This window comes from Thermobia domestica, chromosome 15 (genome assembly GCF_964235325.1).
Source record: "Thermobia domestica chromosome 15, izTheDome1.hap1.1, whole genome shotgun sequence".
In the NCBI taxonomy this organism is placed as follows: Eukaryota; Metazoa; Arthropoda; class Insecta; order Zygentoma; family Lepismatidae; genus Thermobia; species Thermobia domestica.
The window spans coordinates 88898405-88918202 of record NC_137468.1 but is presented as its reverse complement, the minus strand read 5'-3'; the positions used below and the strand labels follow the sequence as shown (position 1 = coordinate 88918202).

The window sequence follows — 19798 nt, the reverse complement described above, 5'->3', positions numbered from 1 at the left end:
GAGGTTATCAAGGAGAAGACTTTCGCTTAAAGTGACATCCGAACCGCTACTTGGTTTACGCATGAAAGAAGGGTTGTGGTTCGACCGAGAATTGAACATGGGACACCTTGATTAAAAGGTGAAAGGGAAATAAAACTAATGCAGGTGGTTTGATATGTGGAAACGTCACCATGAAGTTCACACGATTCGCATTTTTCGTTCTTTTTATTTTTCTGGTTTAAACCAGTTATTAAAAAAAAATTAGGTGTAAACCAGCCAACCCTAAAAGTTAACACTTCTTTTTCAAAAAAAATACATATATAACTAGCAAAATTGTATGTAGTATTTTTACTTCAAAATATTCCATAGCCTCTTTTTGAAACAAAATAAAATTAAAATAAAACATAAGAGAAATATTAGGCTGCACATCTAGAGCGTTTGGTTCTGTATATTCTTGAAATTCTACAGTTAAGTTTTATATAACCACCATCACGGTTTACCCAATCCTCAAAGTTTTTTAATTTTTAACAAGAGGGATTCAACATATCATTACGGACCCCCCCCCCCTCACAAAAAGGACTACGGAATATATTTAAGTTAAGCTAAATACAACTGGACAACAAACATGACTGAGTGGTTAGCTTTTGCGCTTCTATCGGGAGTCCGGGATTCAACCCAGCATTCGACCATTCTGACAAAGCTTTTCTTCATTCCATCTGTGAATGTAGAAATAGTGCGTGTACTGTGAGTTGGCCGACTTCCTTTCTTATTGTTTTTAAATCGTTATTATTACTAATTACCAGCAGAGACGGTTTTGCGAAGGTTAGGGGGGCGGTCTTTTGGACTGAAGCCTGTTCCCCAAAGTTACGGAATGTCTGCAACAAACGAAATATTTATTAGTTATTTTTACTCATAAACTTTAAGCTCCCGTCAAATAAAAATTACGAATGTTTAGAAAAACTAAAAATTAGTAAGAAAAACCCCTCCCAAAATACTTTTCTAAATCCGCCACTGATTCTCAGTATAAAATGATCCGGAAGATTATTGCTAAACATATAAATGGAAACGAAATATTAGTTATGCCTGTACTCATAAACTTCAAGCACCTCCCAAATAAAATTAGGACTTTTTAGAAAACGAAACAATCAGAGAAACCTCTCCTAAAATACTTTTCTGAATCCGCTACTTGATTATTTGTATAAATTGGTATTCAAGGTTGTTTGGAAAATTATTGCTAAATCACTGCACAGCTACATTATAACATAAATGTGGAAGTACGGTTTGACGGATATATTGAAAACGTACGCTTTGACGAATATATAGAAAAACGTAAGTTTAACTTTTGCGCTAGAAGCTAGAGTACTAAGTTCTTAGAAATGAAACACGGATGACAAATTGAAATTATCTAGAGAGGAAAAAAATGTCGAAAGCTCAAAAGTTAAAATAAAGTTAAATAGCCTCTAAAATTGCCCTCAAATACTACATTCTTCATGTTAGCTTTAATTCGTAAAACACGTGCTCCATCCATCTTGCTGGTGAATTTCAGAGCGAAATATCGCATTTAGGTCATGGAACCCTTATCTAACTATAGAATATACTATAAGAAAGCTATTTAGATAGAAAAATCATGAAAATGAAAAAAGCCAAAATTTCCAAAATTCTCATTTTTTCCAAAAAGCCGGCTTTTTATGTTAAAAAAAACATCGATTCAAAAAAACCGGCTTTTTTGCATCTCTACTTAAAACACGAAGTATACTTCAAATATATAAGATTCGTTTTCAGATACAAATATAGCACAGTTGATGTACAATCTTAATCAAGAATTAGTTTGGGGTTTTCCCTGCCGGTTTAGTGGCTACCTCATGTACGTTTGGTACACACGGCCCCAGGTTCGATCCTTAGTGGTAGAAAAATTTAATTTCGTAATCATTCGCTTTCATTAACCATCCGTTTCTTTTAGCCCAGAGGTCATAAGTGTGGGACGTTAAGCTAAAAAATGTCGTTTCATTTCAATATTTGGACTGATTATTCGATGACAAGTGCTTTCTTTCCTTAAAACGAATAAATCTCTTAGTACATAAATATAAATTTAAGGCTTGTTTCAATAAGTAGAAACTTCGTATTTTGCGCTATAAATTTGTTTCACCCTGATAATTCAATATTTTTGTTCATAATCTTTCAAGATAACATCGATGGAAGTACCATGCAGAGGATGCACCTTTACCTAAGGGAAATAAAAATAATTTTAAAAAATGAAAATATCACTTACATGAAGAAAGGGCAAAACCCTTTAAAAATTTCAGTTGGAAGCCTAACAAGGTATTACTATTCAAGCCAAGTACTTCTGAAGCTAATAAACTGTGTATTCTTGGTGTGATTTATAGACAGTGTTGATTTTGTAAATACATCAAATTATTTGGCAGTAAGTTAATAGTTACGGATCTTGTAGGTTCATTCAAACAGGAAACAAATATTGGATTTTATTCTACAGAAATGCAATCTATTTTACAATTATTACTTTTTATCCCATAACGCGATTTACTTTTGCCATAATGTTTGGCAATTTCATGATAAGCCAAAGGTAATAAGCTAAAGGTAGAATAATAAACTTATCTCTGCACGTAACAACTGAAACTACGTATATTTCAACACGTTTTAGATAGCTTAGTCGCTGAAAAGACATTAATATAATATAAAAAGAACGCGGACGCTACAGACACCCAAACGAGGTAAGGCAAACGTAAAACACTGAGGAAGGTACGTATATTGATTTAGAAACGACATTATTTCATGTAAATTTAGTTCCATATTACAATGTGTATGTTATATGTTTTCTCTAATTAATTAGTACATTATAATTAGAAATACTTTAATACCACGTAGGATGTAACTTTTAATAGAAGTGGCATGCCAAGAATTAGCGTAAGATAAATGTTAAATATCTTTCAAATTAATTTTAAACTGTTTAGCATTTTTTCAGGATGTGCTTGAAAAGAACATGCAACACAGATTTCAATATAAAAAGAATTGTAGAAAATGATTCTTCACTCTCTTAAAACTGAAATTTTCAAAATACACTATGACATGTGTCCTACTCTTTGTGCAACACATTCTTCAATCATCTCTACTTTCCTACTCCATCTTTATTCAAAGTGGGTGATTTTTTTTTTTACAATAAATACATTTTAGAAGATTTATTAACAATTTAAATTATTTAAATTCTTACAGAAATGATAGAAGCCTTTAACACAAACAGGACCAAAGGAATTGTATGCAACTGCCTTCGAGGTTGTACAGAAGGAAGAGTAGACGTTATTTACGGACATGGAGAAATGTAAGTTTTGACTTATTGATATTATGGTATAGAATATTACTTTAGCATAGGTATGGATATATGCCAATAAAATTATAAAATACACTAAATGAAAACAATGTGATATACGTAATTGTAACATATTTGTATAAACGTTCATTTTACATGTATTTGAGTACCTTTTGCATCTGAGTAATCTAGGGTATATTTAAGTGATAATTATAATTACCTACAACTATAAAATTGTATTTGTGGTACTTAATAGTAACCAGTACCGATTTCTAATATTTCTTTGTTATCCAATAAAAGAAAGTGTACATGATTCAGGAAATACTAAAAAAAGCATTTTAACGATAATCTTACAAGTAAAACCACGAAAGTTTCCCACTTTAAGCAGAACACCCACAATATGGTATGAGTGCGCATTTGGAACTAGCAACTTGATTCATTCTGGAATCATCACTCCCTCATTACAATGTGCGTGAAATGCAGTGAAGCAGATGATTAGCATACAGTTCCGTTTTGATAATTTAAAAAAGGAAAATTGTTACCAAATATGGCTCAATTATTAAGATAACTGTTGAAACATAGTTCTTCATAAAATTGACGAATGTCAATGTTTGATTTCATGAATGATGCTGACAAAGAATGCGTACTATGACTATACATATGTAGTAAACACATGGAAAATGATATAGCAGTTGATTCCTTTAACCCCTTTCTGCATGATTTTTTTCTTTTAACGAAAAAAATAATCAGTATTGAAAATCCTCATATGGGAACTTGAAGAATGTATCAAAACTTGAATTTTAGAGTTTTCACTTAATTCCGAAATAAGTAAGTGTCATATATGACACACAACTCACAAATAACATGCCAGATGACACCAAAATCTCTTATTGATACACGTCAATATCTCACACAGCAAACAAAACAGTCATTTGGTGCCTTTGATAAATCATAAAAAAGGTAAAGCGTGAAAAGGGTATGTGCCATATATGGCACGGCATGCTGTAAGGGGTTAAGACAAAATGACACTGGCGCTTGATTTACAACATATACTGTAATTATATGTTGGCACGGAAATGTTTTTTTTTTTTTAATATTTGCAACATTTAATCCACAGACGGAAACGACATGAAATATTGTGATACTGAACCCCTGCCCTCCCCTCTTTCACCCCTCAAAGAGAATGGATTTATCTTTTCAGAATGACTCAATTTAAACTATATTTTCTTGCTTTGACAATTAGACACCGTGGTCCTGGTCCTATGAGATCCATCAATCAAAACCGAATCGTAACCTTTTGATCTCAAGAGATAGGTATCTCTCCCAAAGTTTTTAATTTTTGGTGATTAAATGTCGAAATTAGTCTTGGACCATGACCCTGGTTCTGCCAGAAAATAATCTTTCCTTTTGACACCGAAAATATTAGAGAGTGCGTTTATGTACCCTGCTATATGGAGGACAATTAAGAGAGTTTATAAACATCCATATAACGTAATAAACCGCTATGAAAGAGATCAATAACTTCATAGTTTTGCTAACTTTTACACATGAAAGAAAATGAGATGGACCACCCAACTTTATAGTCGATCTTAGAAAACATTTACCAATTATTGATTTTTTTTCGGCAATTCCCAAATTTAAGGGGTGATCCTAGGTACTCCTTCAAAAATTTAAGAGTGAAGCATCAATGTACCTATGACCTATGAAAGGAATTGGACCCACCCATATAACCAAATGAGGTAATAAAGACTCATCAAAGATTTGGTCAGAAAACTCCGAAATTTACATTAACAATTTTTTGCCCAAGAAAGCTAACGAAATGGACTCTCAAAACTTACAAAGGTCCATATCCGGCCCTATACTACCATACCAAAGTATTAGTTTTGGCAATTTCCAAATTTTAAGAGGGCGGTCCTAGGTACTCCTGCCAAAATGTAGGGATGTCGAAGGTACCCCTGTCAAAATTTAGTGGTAGTGATCCTAGGTTCCTCTAGGTCATTGACTCCAGGCCAGGGACCATGGGTCCTGAGGCAGAACCCATTAAGTCATGCGCCAGCGAGTACTACTAGAACCTTGAAATTTTGAATAAATGTAGTCTTTGCATCTTAAATCGGGAGTAAGGCTAAGTTTTATGAATTGCATTTCCTGGTGGATATATAAGGCTTAAATGTTGTTCGATGGCGTTCGCCAGCTTTCCGTAATTATGGGACATAAAAAGTCTAAATTTCATATAAATTTTCTCCATATAAGGCGAAGTTTTGGGAAGTAGATATGCTAAATTGAGTTGATTTTGAGTTTAATATCCCGTTCAACAGCAAGACTATATGAGACGTGGACCTACTGATTAACGTGGAATCCGAACCACCTGAGCTCCCGCCGGAAATCGAACCCGGGTCTCTCACTCCAAAGGCGCGTACGCTAACCGTTTAGCCACGAAGGAGCTCATAGATATGCTAAAGGAAGTCCATAAGCTTAAATATTTTTGAGGTTAGCTAGACGTCCAAAACAGGCGAACACTAGTAGAATTAGACGTAGAATCGTTGATATTTTGTATAAACTTTCTCCTCGCAACTTAAACTACATATTAGAGACAATGAGTTATGTATAAAACTTGTATATGTATTCTTGCACCCTAGGCTGGAAATAAAGGAAATATTGGGAATTGCATATCTTTAGGCGGAATGGGGCTTAAATAGTATTTCGGTGTGTTTGTGTTATTCTCTTGCGTGAGTTTATACGCTAGTTACTCATAAACGTTCCCTGGCGTCTAAGAATTCTGCACATTCTGTAAAAATGTGTCTAACACTTGGTGGGACGCTACAGTGTTCACAGTACGGACAGTTGATGTCATGCACTGCACGAAATAAGGATGTATGAGCTCAGAATATCTGACAAGGAAGAGTCACAGGATCACTTCACGTCTGTGACTATTTCGGGACGAAGTCTGCCTATTGCATAAACTAAGTTTTACAGAAAAAAGCATTTTTGTTAACATCGTTCCCGTTCACTTGATAGTGAGAGAGAGTCTGTTCGAAGGAATAACTCCAGAGATTTGAGCACAGAAGATAATGCTCCATTGCAATCTGGCAAGGCGGCTATTCACTATCGTCACACTTTCAAAATAATCAAGAGCATCATGAAGAAGCCTTTAAATACGAGATTGTTCTGTTTCATACGATATTTATGTATATAGCTCTGATAATAACGGAAAGCATAACGACAGTGCACAACTAAGTAGAACACAAAGATTGATGCTGTCAATTCTTATTATTACGAATAAAATGTACACTTGCAACTAAAGAAGAATTTTCAAGTACACAAACATCAATAGGCGCGTGGGGGAATACCGTATCCCAGCTATTTTAGAACGCTTTCACAGTTTAATTGCTTATTGAACAATGACCTATTTGACTTCAATGGAATATATATTTTATTTTAGGAAGATACTAAATGTATGTAACAAGTATCTAGCCAAGAAATAAAACTAACTGGAAATATATCAAACCTCCACACAATATTTCTGGGATTAATTACAATTTTAGCAAGCTACTGTGTTGTTTGGTTATATATTTATTTACGTCTCGATAAACGGTAATATAATGAATGCCAAATGAAACAGAATTGTCAGTCTCATCCCTTGCTGACGTTAAGTGTCCGATAAATGAAATGATACATCCTCATGAAGATAAACGCATATGTCAAGTTATTGTTCACTATATTCTAAATATGTGCATAAAGTCTGTATTTGGTTACATATTTTATGTACTTATGGAATGACATTTCAGACTTAATTACTATTTAATTTGTTTTCTCATTTTAAAGATACTGAAACCATAATCATTCTGAAAAAGTAGGAATATTCGTTAAGCTGGCTTTTAATTAACTGCTTAATTATAATTTTAAAACGTGAAAAAATAGTTCTTTTAAAAAATACTAATGCTTACTAACAACCATAGTACTACATTTATTCAGTAATGATTCCCAGATTTATTCTATTCGCGGTACTAGACTTTTAAGTGATATGTGTTTGAACGATACTGCATAAAAAGTATCCGTTCTTTGTAGGATGATAAGTTTTATTACCTTGAAACCATGAAATTTAATAGCATGGAGTTGTGAAATATTCTTTTTCCCTATGTTTGAAACCACATTGAAGAAGCCGCTGAAACACATGTTTGCTCACTTTCAATTAAACAATTTATTACACAAATTCAATTCCCACATTATACTTGATCTACGTCTCTTTTCGGCCGTTTTGTATAAAGAATAAAAATTTTAATGTATTAGAAATTGGTCCATTTCCTCCTCTCAAAAGCGTAGAAAACATGAATTTTCTTAATTTTTAATGAAGATGTATTTCAAATTTCAGAAGTCAAAGTTATACGAAATCTCATACTAGACATTATCTGAGTAAGGAAAAGGATATTAATAGAAATTGTCATTATTTTCTTCTTAACAACAGAATTTTTAACAACGCTTAAAACATATGCATTTATTACTAATAAATAGTTTGTAATCCAAATTCCACAACCCAACTGAAAAGAATCCGCACATTGCTTGTTTTCTAATAAAACAATATATATTCCTTTAATATATATAACTTTATAGAAACTCCCAACGTTCTCTCCTTCAAACAGCCCTTCGAAACATTAAAAGACGTTTCAGATAGTTTAAATTGGTTACTTATATACGGGATTTAACTCAATCATGTTAGGGATTACTAAGATACTCTATTTGTAGCAAAATGTAAAAGAAAAATGAAGAAGAAAATTAATTGAACCCTCTTTTGTTCCTACTTGTGAAAGGTATTTTAAATAAAACCCTTTCTTAATCTTGTTTTGTGACAAAAGGAGTATCCTGTACAAAATTTATCACCTTCAGGAGTAGTTGTATGGCTAGAACATTGGCGAATGGTTAACTTCAATTCTCATGTAGCATAGTATACATTACGTAAATGTTGCTTTTTGATTTATATGCTAATAGCTCTGGCAAACATTCTTAGTACTCATATATGTATTTTTAGAGACAAATCTCAACCAGAATTCTTCACTTACAAATTAAATTATCAGTTGAGGATGCAGAGAATGCATATGAGAGAGATGAGAGGACTCCTCGAAATATGTGGTAAGTATATTAAACGAGTAAGATTTAGAGCACTGATAAATACTTGCAATATAGTGGAGCTGTCGGTTTTCTCCACAATGTCTGCTGTCAGAAGAAAAATCTTCGATTGTTGTCCAGGGTGCATGATCCTAATTATAACGTTACAGATGGATCTACCCACAGAATCAGTGGTTTCGTCTATGGAAATGAAAATATTTCTGTCTCCAATCTCACTTCGAATATTTCCAATAGCATCAATATATGCAGCCCCTAAAGTCTTTCTTAATGTAGATTCGCATGGTACTTTTCGTTTTGTGTAAGTTTCTAAAAACTTTACAGAGATGGATTTTCCACTTTAGAAAGAGTGATATCGGCTTACGAACGCACTACACAAATATTACGTGAACTGATTGTAGCGTGAATTGGCTGCACAAAACACTGGCAAGACTTGAGTAGTTTTATCTGCACTGCACTTCTTGTCGGTTAGTGTTTTATGCTTTTTGGAACTTAAATGCTGTGTCACAAAATAACGTTTCTCAGCACAAACAAAGTTTTCAAAAATGGCAAAAGAATATTGATCCATTTGTTGAAAACACGTCCGGTCCAAATTCTTTTACAAAAGTTAGGTATTTTGCCTTTCAGCGGAAATTCAACTTTTTGCATTAGTGAGAGAGTAACAGGATTCACACAACAACACCAGGAAACAAATAGGACTGAATTCCCTTACCTGAAGATATCATTTATCATCGCAGAATCTGCTACCTTCTATTTTTTCCAGGAATTTGTTGGACTTGGTTGGTCAACAATACGTAATTCACTCCTGGGGAGGGCCAGCTAGAAACCTTAAATTCCTGATCTCACTAAGTGGTGACAATGCATTCCACTCTATCAGTTAGCAGCGTGACTTGCATTTCCCGTTGCAAGGAAAAATTAGAAAGAAGAAGCAGTCAGGAAATGGCAAATATGGCAATTAATTTTAAAAATGGCTTTTATCAAAGAACTTTTTCTAAATGGCAAAATATGACATTTTGTCATAATTTCCGCTCTATAGTTATGATAGATAAAGGTTTATTAATCGAAATATGGACGTATGTATGGCTCTGGCGAACATAATATTAAGATATTCTGGTGGAATAGTTATTAGTAGGCTTCGGATTTTTAGGTCCCAAAAAATTCAAATTAGGATTTTAAAAAATACATTTTAGGATTTTATAGGTTTTTAAAAACACCGTTTAGGATTTTTAGCGTTATATTACTGAAAACGGAATATTACTACACTTTAAACACTTTGTTAGCTATTTCATACTTAAATGGTAACCTTAATTTAGTAAGCTTTATGCTAACCAGTCTTCTGCGTAATAAAAATAATAAAACTCTTCTTACCTTGGACCTTTTTTGATAGCTGAAATATAGTTTAACATATGTATGGCATGGCGTACTATAGTAGTAGTTTTTTTTTTTTTTTTTTTTTTTTTGTCAGTTTTGTTATATTTGAAATTTTATACAACACCACAAATATCACTTCACTTTTCTAACGATACACTGAGGAAATACGAATGTTCAAATATTGTTTTTTCGGCACTTTTCATGTTTTCTATAGCGCAAAAAGTAGTCACTTCACTCTTTGTAATGGCACTGAACAGCAAAATATTTGGCAAGAGTTTCTGTTGTGAACTTTTTCCTGTCGTCTGACAAAATTCTCTTGAATGCAGAAAAACAGCGTTCCACATCACACGATGTAAGAGGCGCACATTTCATACTGGCTAATTCCTCGGGATTCCATAGCAAATTTGCTTGGACATTGTCTCCACGAAGAATTTGGTCCACTAGTTGTATCTGTGTGAAATCAGGACTGCGTTTCAAAACCGCCTCCAACTTGTCCGCAATCTTTGTTCCAACTTCCCCAGGTACTTTTTTCTCTTTCACTTCTTGAAGAATTGGAAGAGCTTCTGTTAGTGGAAGAGACTTCTCCAATTCAGTGATGGCTTGAGGCAGATGAGAAAAGTTGGCTTTAATGTAAGTTAGTTGTTGTACGGCAAACTGTGACTTCAGTTTTTTTTTTTTCAGACGTGATTGAAGCGGCTTTAATCTCGTCGAGCGAATCGATGACCTGAACAATGCTTTCAAAATTATCTGCATAGTACAGTGCTACTGAGAGCCACGTTACACAACGGGCTGTGGTGGCAGTGGTGTGTTTGGAAGCATATCCTTGAAGGTATCCACTCTGTTAGGAGCTTTCAAGAAAACCTTCTTTACAGATGAAATTGTGTCGTTGACGATTGGGTGTAATTCTCGAATGATTTCTGCTACACGATGGAATCCGTGTGCTAAACAGGTGACGTGCAACATGCGAGGATGGAAAGCCTTCAAGCATTCACCCATTTTCAACATATACGCTGCACTGTCTGTAACCAACAATCTCAGTCTATCTTTTTCTTCATTTGGGCAAAGCAATTGTAAAGCTTCCTTAACAGCGATGGCCAACGTCGAATGGTTTGTTTTGGGCAGTTCCTTACATAGAATAACATGAGGGAGTCCCGGCTCTTCACAGTCAAATTTTCCCACGATTGCACTTGCAATGTATCTGCCGCAGCTATCCGTTGTTTCATCCACACTTAGCCATATGAGGTTGTCACCAATGTTCTCTCGAATTTCTTCAATTGTCTTTTCATACAGAATAATTTTTTCGAAGAGTTTATTCATCGGGAACTTTCTGCATGCAAAAATCTTCCAGAAACTTTTTAAAAATTGGATTTTGAAGCGATGAAAACGGAATGTTGACTGAAGTGAAGGTTTTACAAAGTTCTAATTTAAAATTAGGTTCGTTTTCTCCGGACTTAAAACCGAGGAACGGTTGCTTGTTTCTCTGTTCTGTTTTCTCTCTCCTTTCTACATTTGCTTTATGAGTGGCTGATTTCTGATGTTGTTGCACGTGAGATCGCTTGTCCGCAGGCACCTGAAAGACATTAAACAGGTACTCTGCTGTTGTATAAAAATAAAAAGTGAGGAAACATCTTAAATATTGCTATCAGAAAAACATATTACAAGTCAAAAGATTAAGAAAAAGGGACAAATATGTTTCGATGGACATTTTACATATCTTGTATTATGGGTTATCATTTCTTTTAAAGACTTTAGTTTAAAAAAATACTTCATTTTCCTACAGACCTTATTTCTCTTTCTGTCTGTTGAAACAATCCCATGAGAGGACAAGAATACGGGGAAAACTGTACAAAAACATAAATAATCTACAGTGATACGTAAAATTATGATGGAAAAAAGACGAGTTTTTAAATTTTTTAGTGAGGGGGTGGGGGAAGGATACAAATGATTCGTTGAACACGTTTTGAATGTCTCCTTTATTTTTTCTGAGCAACCAATGAAAATAAAATTATTTTACGCTATTTTCACTTTCTGCTCGTTTTTTTAAGTAAAATATTTCCGTTAATTGCCGTTTTAAGTTTTAAACTAAGGGAATAAGTTCCTTTTAAGTGGCTGCTTAACACACAAAACCGTAGTTAAACGAATAGACAATAAAACTGCCAGCAACCCAGAATTTAATGTTAGAAGATTAAGAGGCTCTGTAGTCTATTGGTTAGAGCGTTGGATTCTTATTCGCGTGGTTGCGGATTCGATTTCCGTCCAGAGCATCCAGTTTCCGAGTCCGCCCAGCGTCGTGGAGCGAAGAAATATAGACGATATGCTTGTTGGCGGACAGTGCTTTGTAATAACTGCTCCGTTACAGAGGCGGATACATAGTTCCACCATTTGCGAACCGATGACACTGAGGTAGCAAGGTCTGTGACTTCAGTGATTAAACAATTTTAAAAATGCTAGATTACTAAAGGGGTTGCATATCTCGAGGTGAATCGTGATTGAATAAATTTCACTTGCAGCAAATATAAACACAATGAAAAGTAAAAAGATAGATGGAGTTAAATTTTACATTACAGTACCAATCCTACACAATTACGCAAGGAAAACTTTAAACCAGGACTTGAAGCACAGAAACGACTATTTAGATTTTAAACTGAGGACAACATCTGCTATCCCTCAACAGTCAATTACAACCTATTGTAAATTTTTATTGTAGTAAGGTGACACAAAAATAAGTTTACAACCAGCCCATGATTTAAGTTGAAACGTGGTCAGCACATCGTTAGTCTATGGGTGTTAATGTTGCTAGTTTTCTTGACCGGAATTTGCTATTTTTAATTCAAGTATCTGCACAATCGCAATCGCTTCATGATGATTGGCCGAAACCAAAAAAATGAATGTCTAGACTGGGAATCGAATTAAATGCATTCTAAATTTAAACCGAAAATTCAGTACACATTTCAATAATTACAAGGCTTTGAGACAACGCAGGCTAATGCTCTTTAATGTTCATGCTTTTAGTGGGCATGGTCCCGATTTCGACCCTCAATAAATGCACAATTTGAGGTAGCTATCGTGAAGCAACTAAAGACAATAAACTTGCTTGAAAATTGAAATAAGAAGAAAGAAAAAAAACAACAACGAAATTTGGACTAAAGAGCCAGCAACAATAACAATAATTAATGGCGATGTGCCGTTTACCCACCATTTCCACAAAATTCCGTGCGCATAATTTTGTAGGAAGAAAGAATATGCTTAGATCAACTAAAATTAGATGGTTAGTCGAATAGCATCACATGAAGGGGAGGATCCATAACTCACTTAATAGAGTGCTGCATTCACATTCGGGATGTACTCCGTTTGATCTCGTCCACAGTCACCAGACAAATACTGGAATGGTACCTTTAAGTAGGCCTATTTAAACTCAAGAAAAGGTACCATTCCTTCATTTGCCTGGTATGACGGGGAAGAAAGGAAAACATAGATAGGATGGTCGGTGACGGAAACGCACGACTTCCCGAATGCCAAACCAACACTCTATCAACAAAAATAACTCGCCAAGGCCCATTTTTCTTAAATCTCTTTTCTTTGTTGTTTAAAATTCTCATTGTAAAATGGGCTTCCTAGCTATATATGAATAATCCTAATTGTTTAAAAACATTAAAAAATAAAATTCTTAAAATAATAATTTATTAAACTCACCTGTTTGTCACATGCTTGGCAAAAGATGACTTTGCCATCAGTTGTGAAGTTGTTGTCCGATATTATCCATTCTCGAATTAGAGCACTTTTGGATTATTTTTGTTTCGGCATGATCTTTCCTTTTCAATTCCAATCTTCAATGTTAAGAGAACTCGTACAAATTTGATATGATCCAAATGCAATCCCAATAAACACACTTCCTTCTCCTTTCTTACAAGGTTAGAACACTGACACAATGTCCATTGCTGACAGGGAGAAGAGGTCAACACCATCAGCATGAACTTTCTATCGAATGACCGTGCACCTGTTGTTGCTAAAAATAAACTTGCTGCCCCGCTTATTCACAATCGCAGCCGCAAATTACAAAGAAACATGCTGTGTGAAGGAAACCTTGTTATTGCATTGTTGAAAACTGGTTGACTACGTGTTTGAAAGTATTTTTCAAGTTAAAAATAACTATAAAGAATCATTTAGAACGTTATAGGTTCTAAAAGCTAATTTAGGATTTTTTAGGTCCTAACCCCCCAATTAGGACATTTTAAGTCCTATAAAACTAATATAGTTCTACTTATAGCAACTTGAAATGTAAAGAAAACACGAATTTTTTGCATTCACTGTACAGGAATAAAATAGGTTCGAACCTAAGAATCCGGAGCCTAGTTATTAGGTGAAATGTGTTGGTATTAAAACATAAAACAGTATGTAGATAGTTTAATTTCGATAATATAACTGTAGAGGGCAGGGGAAGCTTGTTTAATATATGTCATTGCATTGAGTTGCATGGGATTGTTGCGTTTTTTTCTCTCAATTTATTCGAAAGTTATAAAATGTGATATACCATTATGTTTCCCCGAACCGCTCATACCATTTCGTCTAGAAAAAATGATATGTCTACACAGTTGGATATGAGAGTCTACATTCGTATTTCAATATGTGTTCTGTTGAGTAGTAGATTGTTACACACGTTTTCGTATGGAAATTCAAATTGAATTTGTAAGTATGTCATAGGTGTAATTTCATATTAAACATTAAATACTGTTAGTAAGCGATCATTTTGAAAAATACAGTTAGTCAAATAAACTCGTTTTGCTGTTTACATTTAAATATAAGATCGAGCTCTCAGTAAATAACGGAATAAACTATTAGAAAAAATTTACTAAGTAATTAAAATATTTTCATGATTGGTATTATTTAATTCTGCGATTATTCAGTGCGATACGTAATCCAGGAATCAGCTCCAACCAAGTGGGATTGGTGCTTGCGCTTCCTCTGAAAGATATTTGGGATAGCATTGTGACTCAGTGGTAAGAAGCTTACCTCAGATGTTAGGGATATCTGCTTGCATCCCAAAGTAGGTTGTAACTCAAATAAATAATGCTGATCACTGAAGAGTGTCATTTGTCAATATAGCTTTACGCAATTTTGGATTAACTTAGCTTGATGTACGTACAAAGGAGCTGGAAAGCACAGTGTCTTGATAATAGAACACTCGCCTCAGCTGGTAGGAATCTTCGGTTGAATCCCGGAGCAAGTAAAGTTGTGATGGACAGTATTATATCTCTGAGTGTCACATTAATTAAGTGCAGGATACGGCGAGTCAGTGATAGAGTGTTCATCTTTTGTGCTAGGAGTTTCTGGCTTTATCATGGAGATCTTGTGATAGATAAATTGTTTGCAGACTTTTTAGGTTTTTCAAATTTTTATCCTATCAAAAACTTTGCCATCATTTACATTCTTTATAACAATCAATTTCATTTGAATGCTCTATCACGTAACATTTCCCTGCTTTTTTATATTTACTGATTAAAATTAAACCTTGTCTTCCATAAAAGTATCACTGTACGACATGATGGCTCATTGGTAAGATAGCAACTTATCAGCACTCATGAATACTACAATTTTTTCACTGATTTTTTTTTAATTTACCAGTATAGTTTTACGTACTTTGTTTAGTAGTATGTGCAACTTTCGTTATATAAATAATACGTAATAACTTATTTCTCGTCTGGTCTTATGACTGGGGATAATCATGGAATGTTATACGAGTTTGAACTTTTTAATGTAAATTTATTCTTTTCTACTGTGACACCTATCGAGAGACGGAGGGACGTAAATACTGGTTATATAGAACTGCCATTAGTTATGTATAGCATAGTTTGTAATCCAGAAAAAGAAGCAAACATTCCGAGCAATTTACAAAAATTCTGCGATAATATAGAAAGGTTCTTTTATATGACTATTTATATAAAATATCGATATTAATATTAAATATATTTTTCACTGAATAAAATAGTTCTTACTATCACTATATATAAGAGAATCAATAATGTTAACAATACGTTACATTTGTTTCAGTGTCCGTTGGAGGAGTCTGGGGTTTGTTTCTGGGAGCTAGTGCAATGAGTGCCTTAGAGGTTTTCTACTTCTTACTTTGCAGACCTTTCTTCACACATTTTACAAAGAAGTTCAGCTCTTAAAAGGACAATTGATTAGGCAAATACAATCACCAATTCCAAATGCTTAATTACTTAATCATTTAACGTGTGATATTCTCCATATCTCATTTTGTAGTAAATCGTAAAGTGTAAGGTTTAAATGATGTAGATACTTTAATTAATATCCATTCTTTCTTTAATAATGTTGGCAATGCAAAGTTTATGTAGTAATAGATAACGGTTATGAGTCAGCATGAAATTTTTGTTGTGTATTCCTATGTTCAAATTCGGGAAACTTATATTAACCATGTCGGTCCCGGCGTGCCCCACAAGGGACATAAAATATGATGATATTGTTCTTTCTTTACAACTTTAAAATCAGACTGGAAACATTGAAAATTGCTTACAGGGCATGATCCATTTATCGACGATCTATAGAAGTTGTGTGTCGACCACAATGTTATTATATTTTTAATTAAATAACACGTACCTTTTGTCGTGATTAAATAAAATCCCACTTTCTAATATTATATATTTAGCATCTTTAATATGCTACGTTTAAATTCAACTTAATTTAAAGTTAGCCAATTTATAAATTACAGTTGATGGTTCATGTAATAGATAGGCACCAGCAAAGAAGTTTTATATTCAGCTAAATCATTTGTATATATCGTTTATTGTTTTGTAGAGAAGAATACCAGGTTAAGAAGAAAAGGCTTAAAATAAATTTTCCTCATGTTTTTCTCGGTCACACTATGGAGGCTTTTATACATTTTCGTTATAAAGACAATCATAATGTATTTTATTTTCTGTGTCAATAACTGCAATGTTAACAGTAAGATAATTCCTTAAAAACTACAAATCGGATCAAGTAGTTATTATCTTTGTATATTTTTGTATGTTCTAAGTGATTTAACACATGGTATCAAACATTTATATTTTCTTGTATGATATACTTCTTTTAGCACAATGTAGCTCTAAGTGGAAGAGTGCTTTACTTATTCCTCTATTATATTTGGCTCGAAGTTTTAATTTCATATGTCTGTTGTCGTTATCTAATGTATATAAAATTCTATAATCGTTTCGTGATGAAATGGTTCTATGGAATTGTAGTGATTTTTAAGATTGCCATCTTTCAATCTATGTAAAGTTCGATGATGTTGTATATATAAAGACAAGATAAAAATAACAATATTGTTATAATTAGTACCTGAATTAATGCACAGACTAACATCTATTACATTCGTTCAATGTAATCGTCTCCCATCTTTATTATCTTCTGTCGAACGTGTGGAAGGTATCATACACCGTCAGTGCATCAAACCTTGTTGATGTCCCACAGGAATGAAGTATGGCTGGGATGAGAGGTTGTCTTATGTCTAGTCCTTCACATGAAGTTGTTCCTTCATTTTGGCGAAAAGGTTATCACAAAGTACCTGAAAACATTGTTGTGTAATGACCTCACTTGCCACTTCAATCTTGATCCACGCACGTTGTTCGCCTTTCTGAAACGTCCCTCTCCAGACTAAAGGGCGTATCTCATTTTCTTAACTTTTCCACGAGACACGTTTAAACCTTTTCTCATTATTTATTCTGTCGCCTTCTTTTAAAATTTAATTTGATTTCCTTCGTTTCAGATATATAATTTACGAAATCAAATTAAATTTTAACAGAACACGAAAGAATAAATTATGGTAAGGTCTTTAAACTTGTTCTCTGGAAAAGTTGAAAAATGACTTACGCCCATTTGTCACGAGAGGGAAGATATTATTATGGCTCGTCCACTCTCCTTCTCTACTTTTCAGCTCTACTGCTATTGATTGAATAACACATAGTTCTTACCACTTGCCACACTTTATCGCCTCACATTCCATTATCACGTACGAAACTCTTATAGTACTGAGACACAGTCTTATGACGTAAGATCAGAGTTGCTATTACTTTTTATTCAACCTATGCACACTTGTATGTACCTAATAGTGTTAGTGTTTAATATTGCAGAACATAGTCCGTTGTTAGAGGGATACCTCATTGTAGCCTGTATAAACAAATGAATTTCAATGTATGTCGATAGATAATTGATGTGTTCGTATTGATATGTTGTATCCTCTTTAGGTATTAGAGAGAAATTAATGTGTTCTTTGTATTGATTCACTTAATATAAGGGTTCAATAATGATCTTGAGAGTTATAAAGTAGAGATTGTCTGAGTTGAATGCGAATTATGAAGTATAATGTTATTATAACGCAACACATATGTTCATATCATAGAAGTATACTAGAGATACCGTCTATTTTTTTAGTATTGGTTCCCTTATCGCAAAAAATTTGGATCACTCCGTATATTGCTAACGCTTAAGGATATTAATCGTCCGTATTCTAAATATAAATCTCCGTTTTAATTTAAAGATGGAAATTTTTGAGATTTGTAGGATTTTGAAACTTTTAAGCTATTAAAATTAATAATTTTACATGTATTCATTATTTCTTTACATGCTCTTGTTATATATGAGCATCTCAATTACAAAACTATGATTTTTGCATTGTTTTCCAAGGTAAATCGCATTTCAAGAACTGGAAGTAGATTCTTCAAATTATTTGCCAATATCGTGTTAGATAGGATATTCAAAGTACCCCTCAACCCGAGGAGATACCCATATTTCTGACAAATCCAGTTTGATCCAACTTATACCATTTTTCATTCGATTTTATTCAGCTCCGCGCGGAAAAGCTAACATCTTATTGACAACTTAACGTAACCTCAGTTGTTAGAGCAAAACCATAGTGTCTTTTCTAGTGCAAATTCAACGAGAGTAGTCACGCAGATACGAACTCTGAAAATAAAATGGACTACTAAATAATAAGGTAAATTAGAATTAGAACAGTTAAAATTAAACATTCAACAGCATATTTAAACTGAAAAAAACAAAAATCAAAGATTACCTAAAAGTAAAGCAGGAGAAAATAAAAGTTTATGACGTTTGCTGATCGACCGCCATCTTAACTATGGAAGATTAGGTGCCGTAAAGCAGTGATTTTTCTTTGTGATACAGTTTATCTAAAATAAATTTTTGGAGATTTTGCTCCCCAGTAACTTTCCCTCCCATTTACCAATATTTTTACAGTTACAGTTTTTTATAGTTAGTTAGATTAGTATTTTGTGTATAGGGTTAGGAAGTGTATTTAATATGTTCTTCCGTTTCAGCATGCTTCTCAATATGAACGAGTAAATCTTGTTTGGGTGACTCCTGCTTAAAAACGATTTGTTAATTAAACTATTTTTCTAGTGTTTCTTTTCCCTCAGAAAAGTACCAAATACGTTTTGGCATAAAATTTACTTTTAAAAATGCAGAATTTGAAGTACAAAGATTTGATCGTTTATTTACCTCATTTTTCACACTAGAGCCCGAAAGAATAACATGATTATCTTCATCTGCAATAGTAAATCAGTTCGGAACATGTGTAAGTTTCCATTATATTTATGTGTATTTATAAGTGAAAATATGTTATGTATATTTATATGCATGTAGTGGTATTTAGTGCAAATGTTGAGTGAGTGTGAGGATGTATGTATTAGCAATGTGATACTCATTTATTTATTGCCAAGATTTTTCATCTCTACTTTATGTGAATCCATATTATGTTTTCTATATTAAGTGCATACGCGTGAAATTGTCAAGGAGATATTCAAATTCGCGATGTAATTCAAAAATTTGATTTAACCTAATACGTTCAAGTGCAAGATTAATTTTTCTTTATTTCTTGACCCGGAGTGAGGTTATAATAGAATTTCCGCATGTCGTATTTCATTTGTCATTGGATACACAACTTAAAAGCAAAAGTAATATTTGGAGGAAGTTTTTTATCAATATTACACGTTT

At 33.6% G+C, this 19798-nt stretch overlaps 1 protein-coding gene across 1 annotated transcript in view; it reads left to right on the top strand.

Annotated features, from left to right (window-relative positions):
• The window catches only part of LOC145671556 (uncharacterized), a 94949-nt gene extending 77977 nt beyond the window's left edge, over positions 1-16972 (top strand). Inside the window, exons 16-18 of the mRNA XM_081740744.1 lie at positions 3208-3313; positions 8325-8425; positions 15839-16972. Coding sequence (XP_081596870.1) covers positions 3208-3313; positions 8325-8425; positions 15839-15960 — 329 coding nt within the window. The 3' untranslated portion in view covers positions 15961-16972. The remainder of the gene's footprint in view (positions 1-3207; positions 3314-8324; positions 8426-15838) is intronic.
• Positions 16973-19798: the final 2826 nt, after the last annotated feature.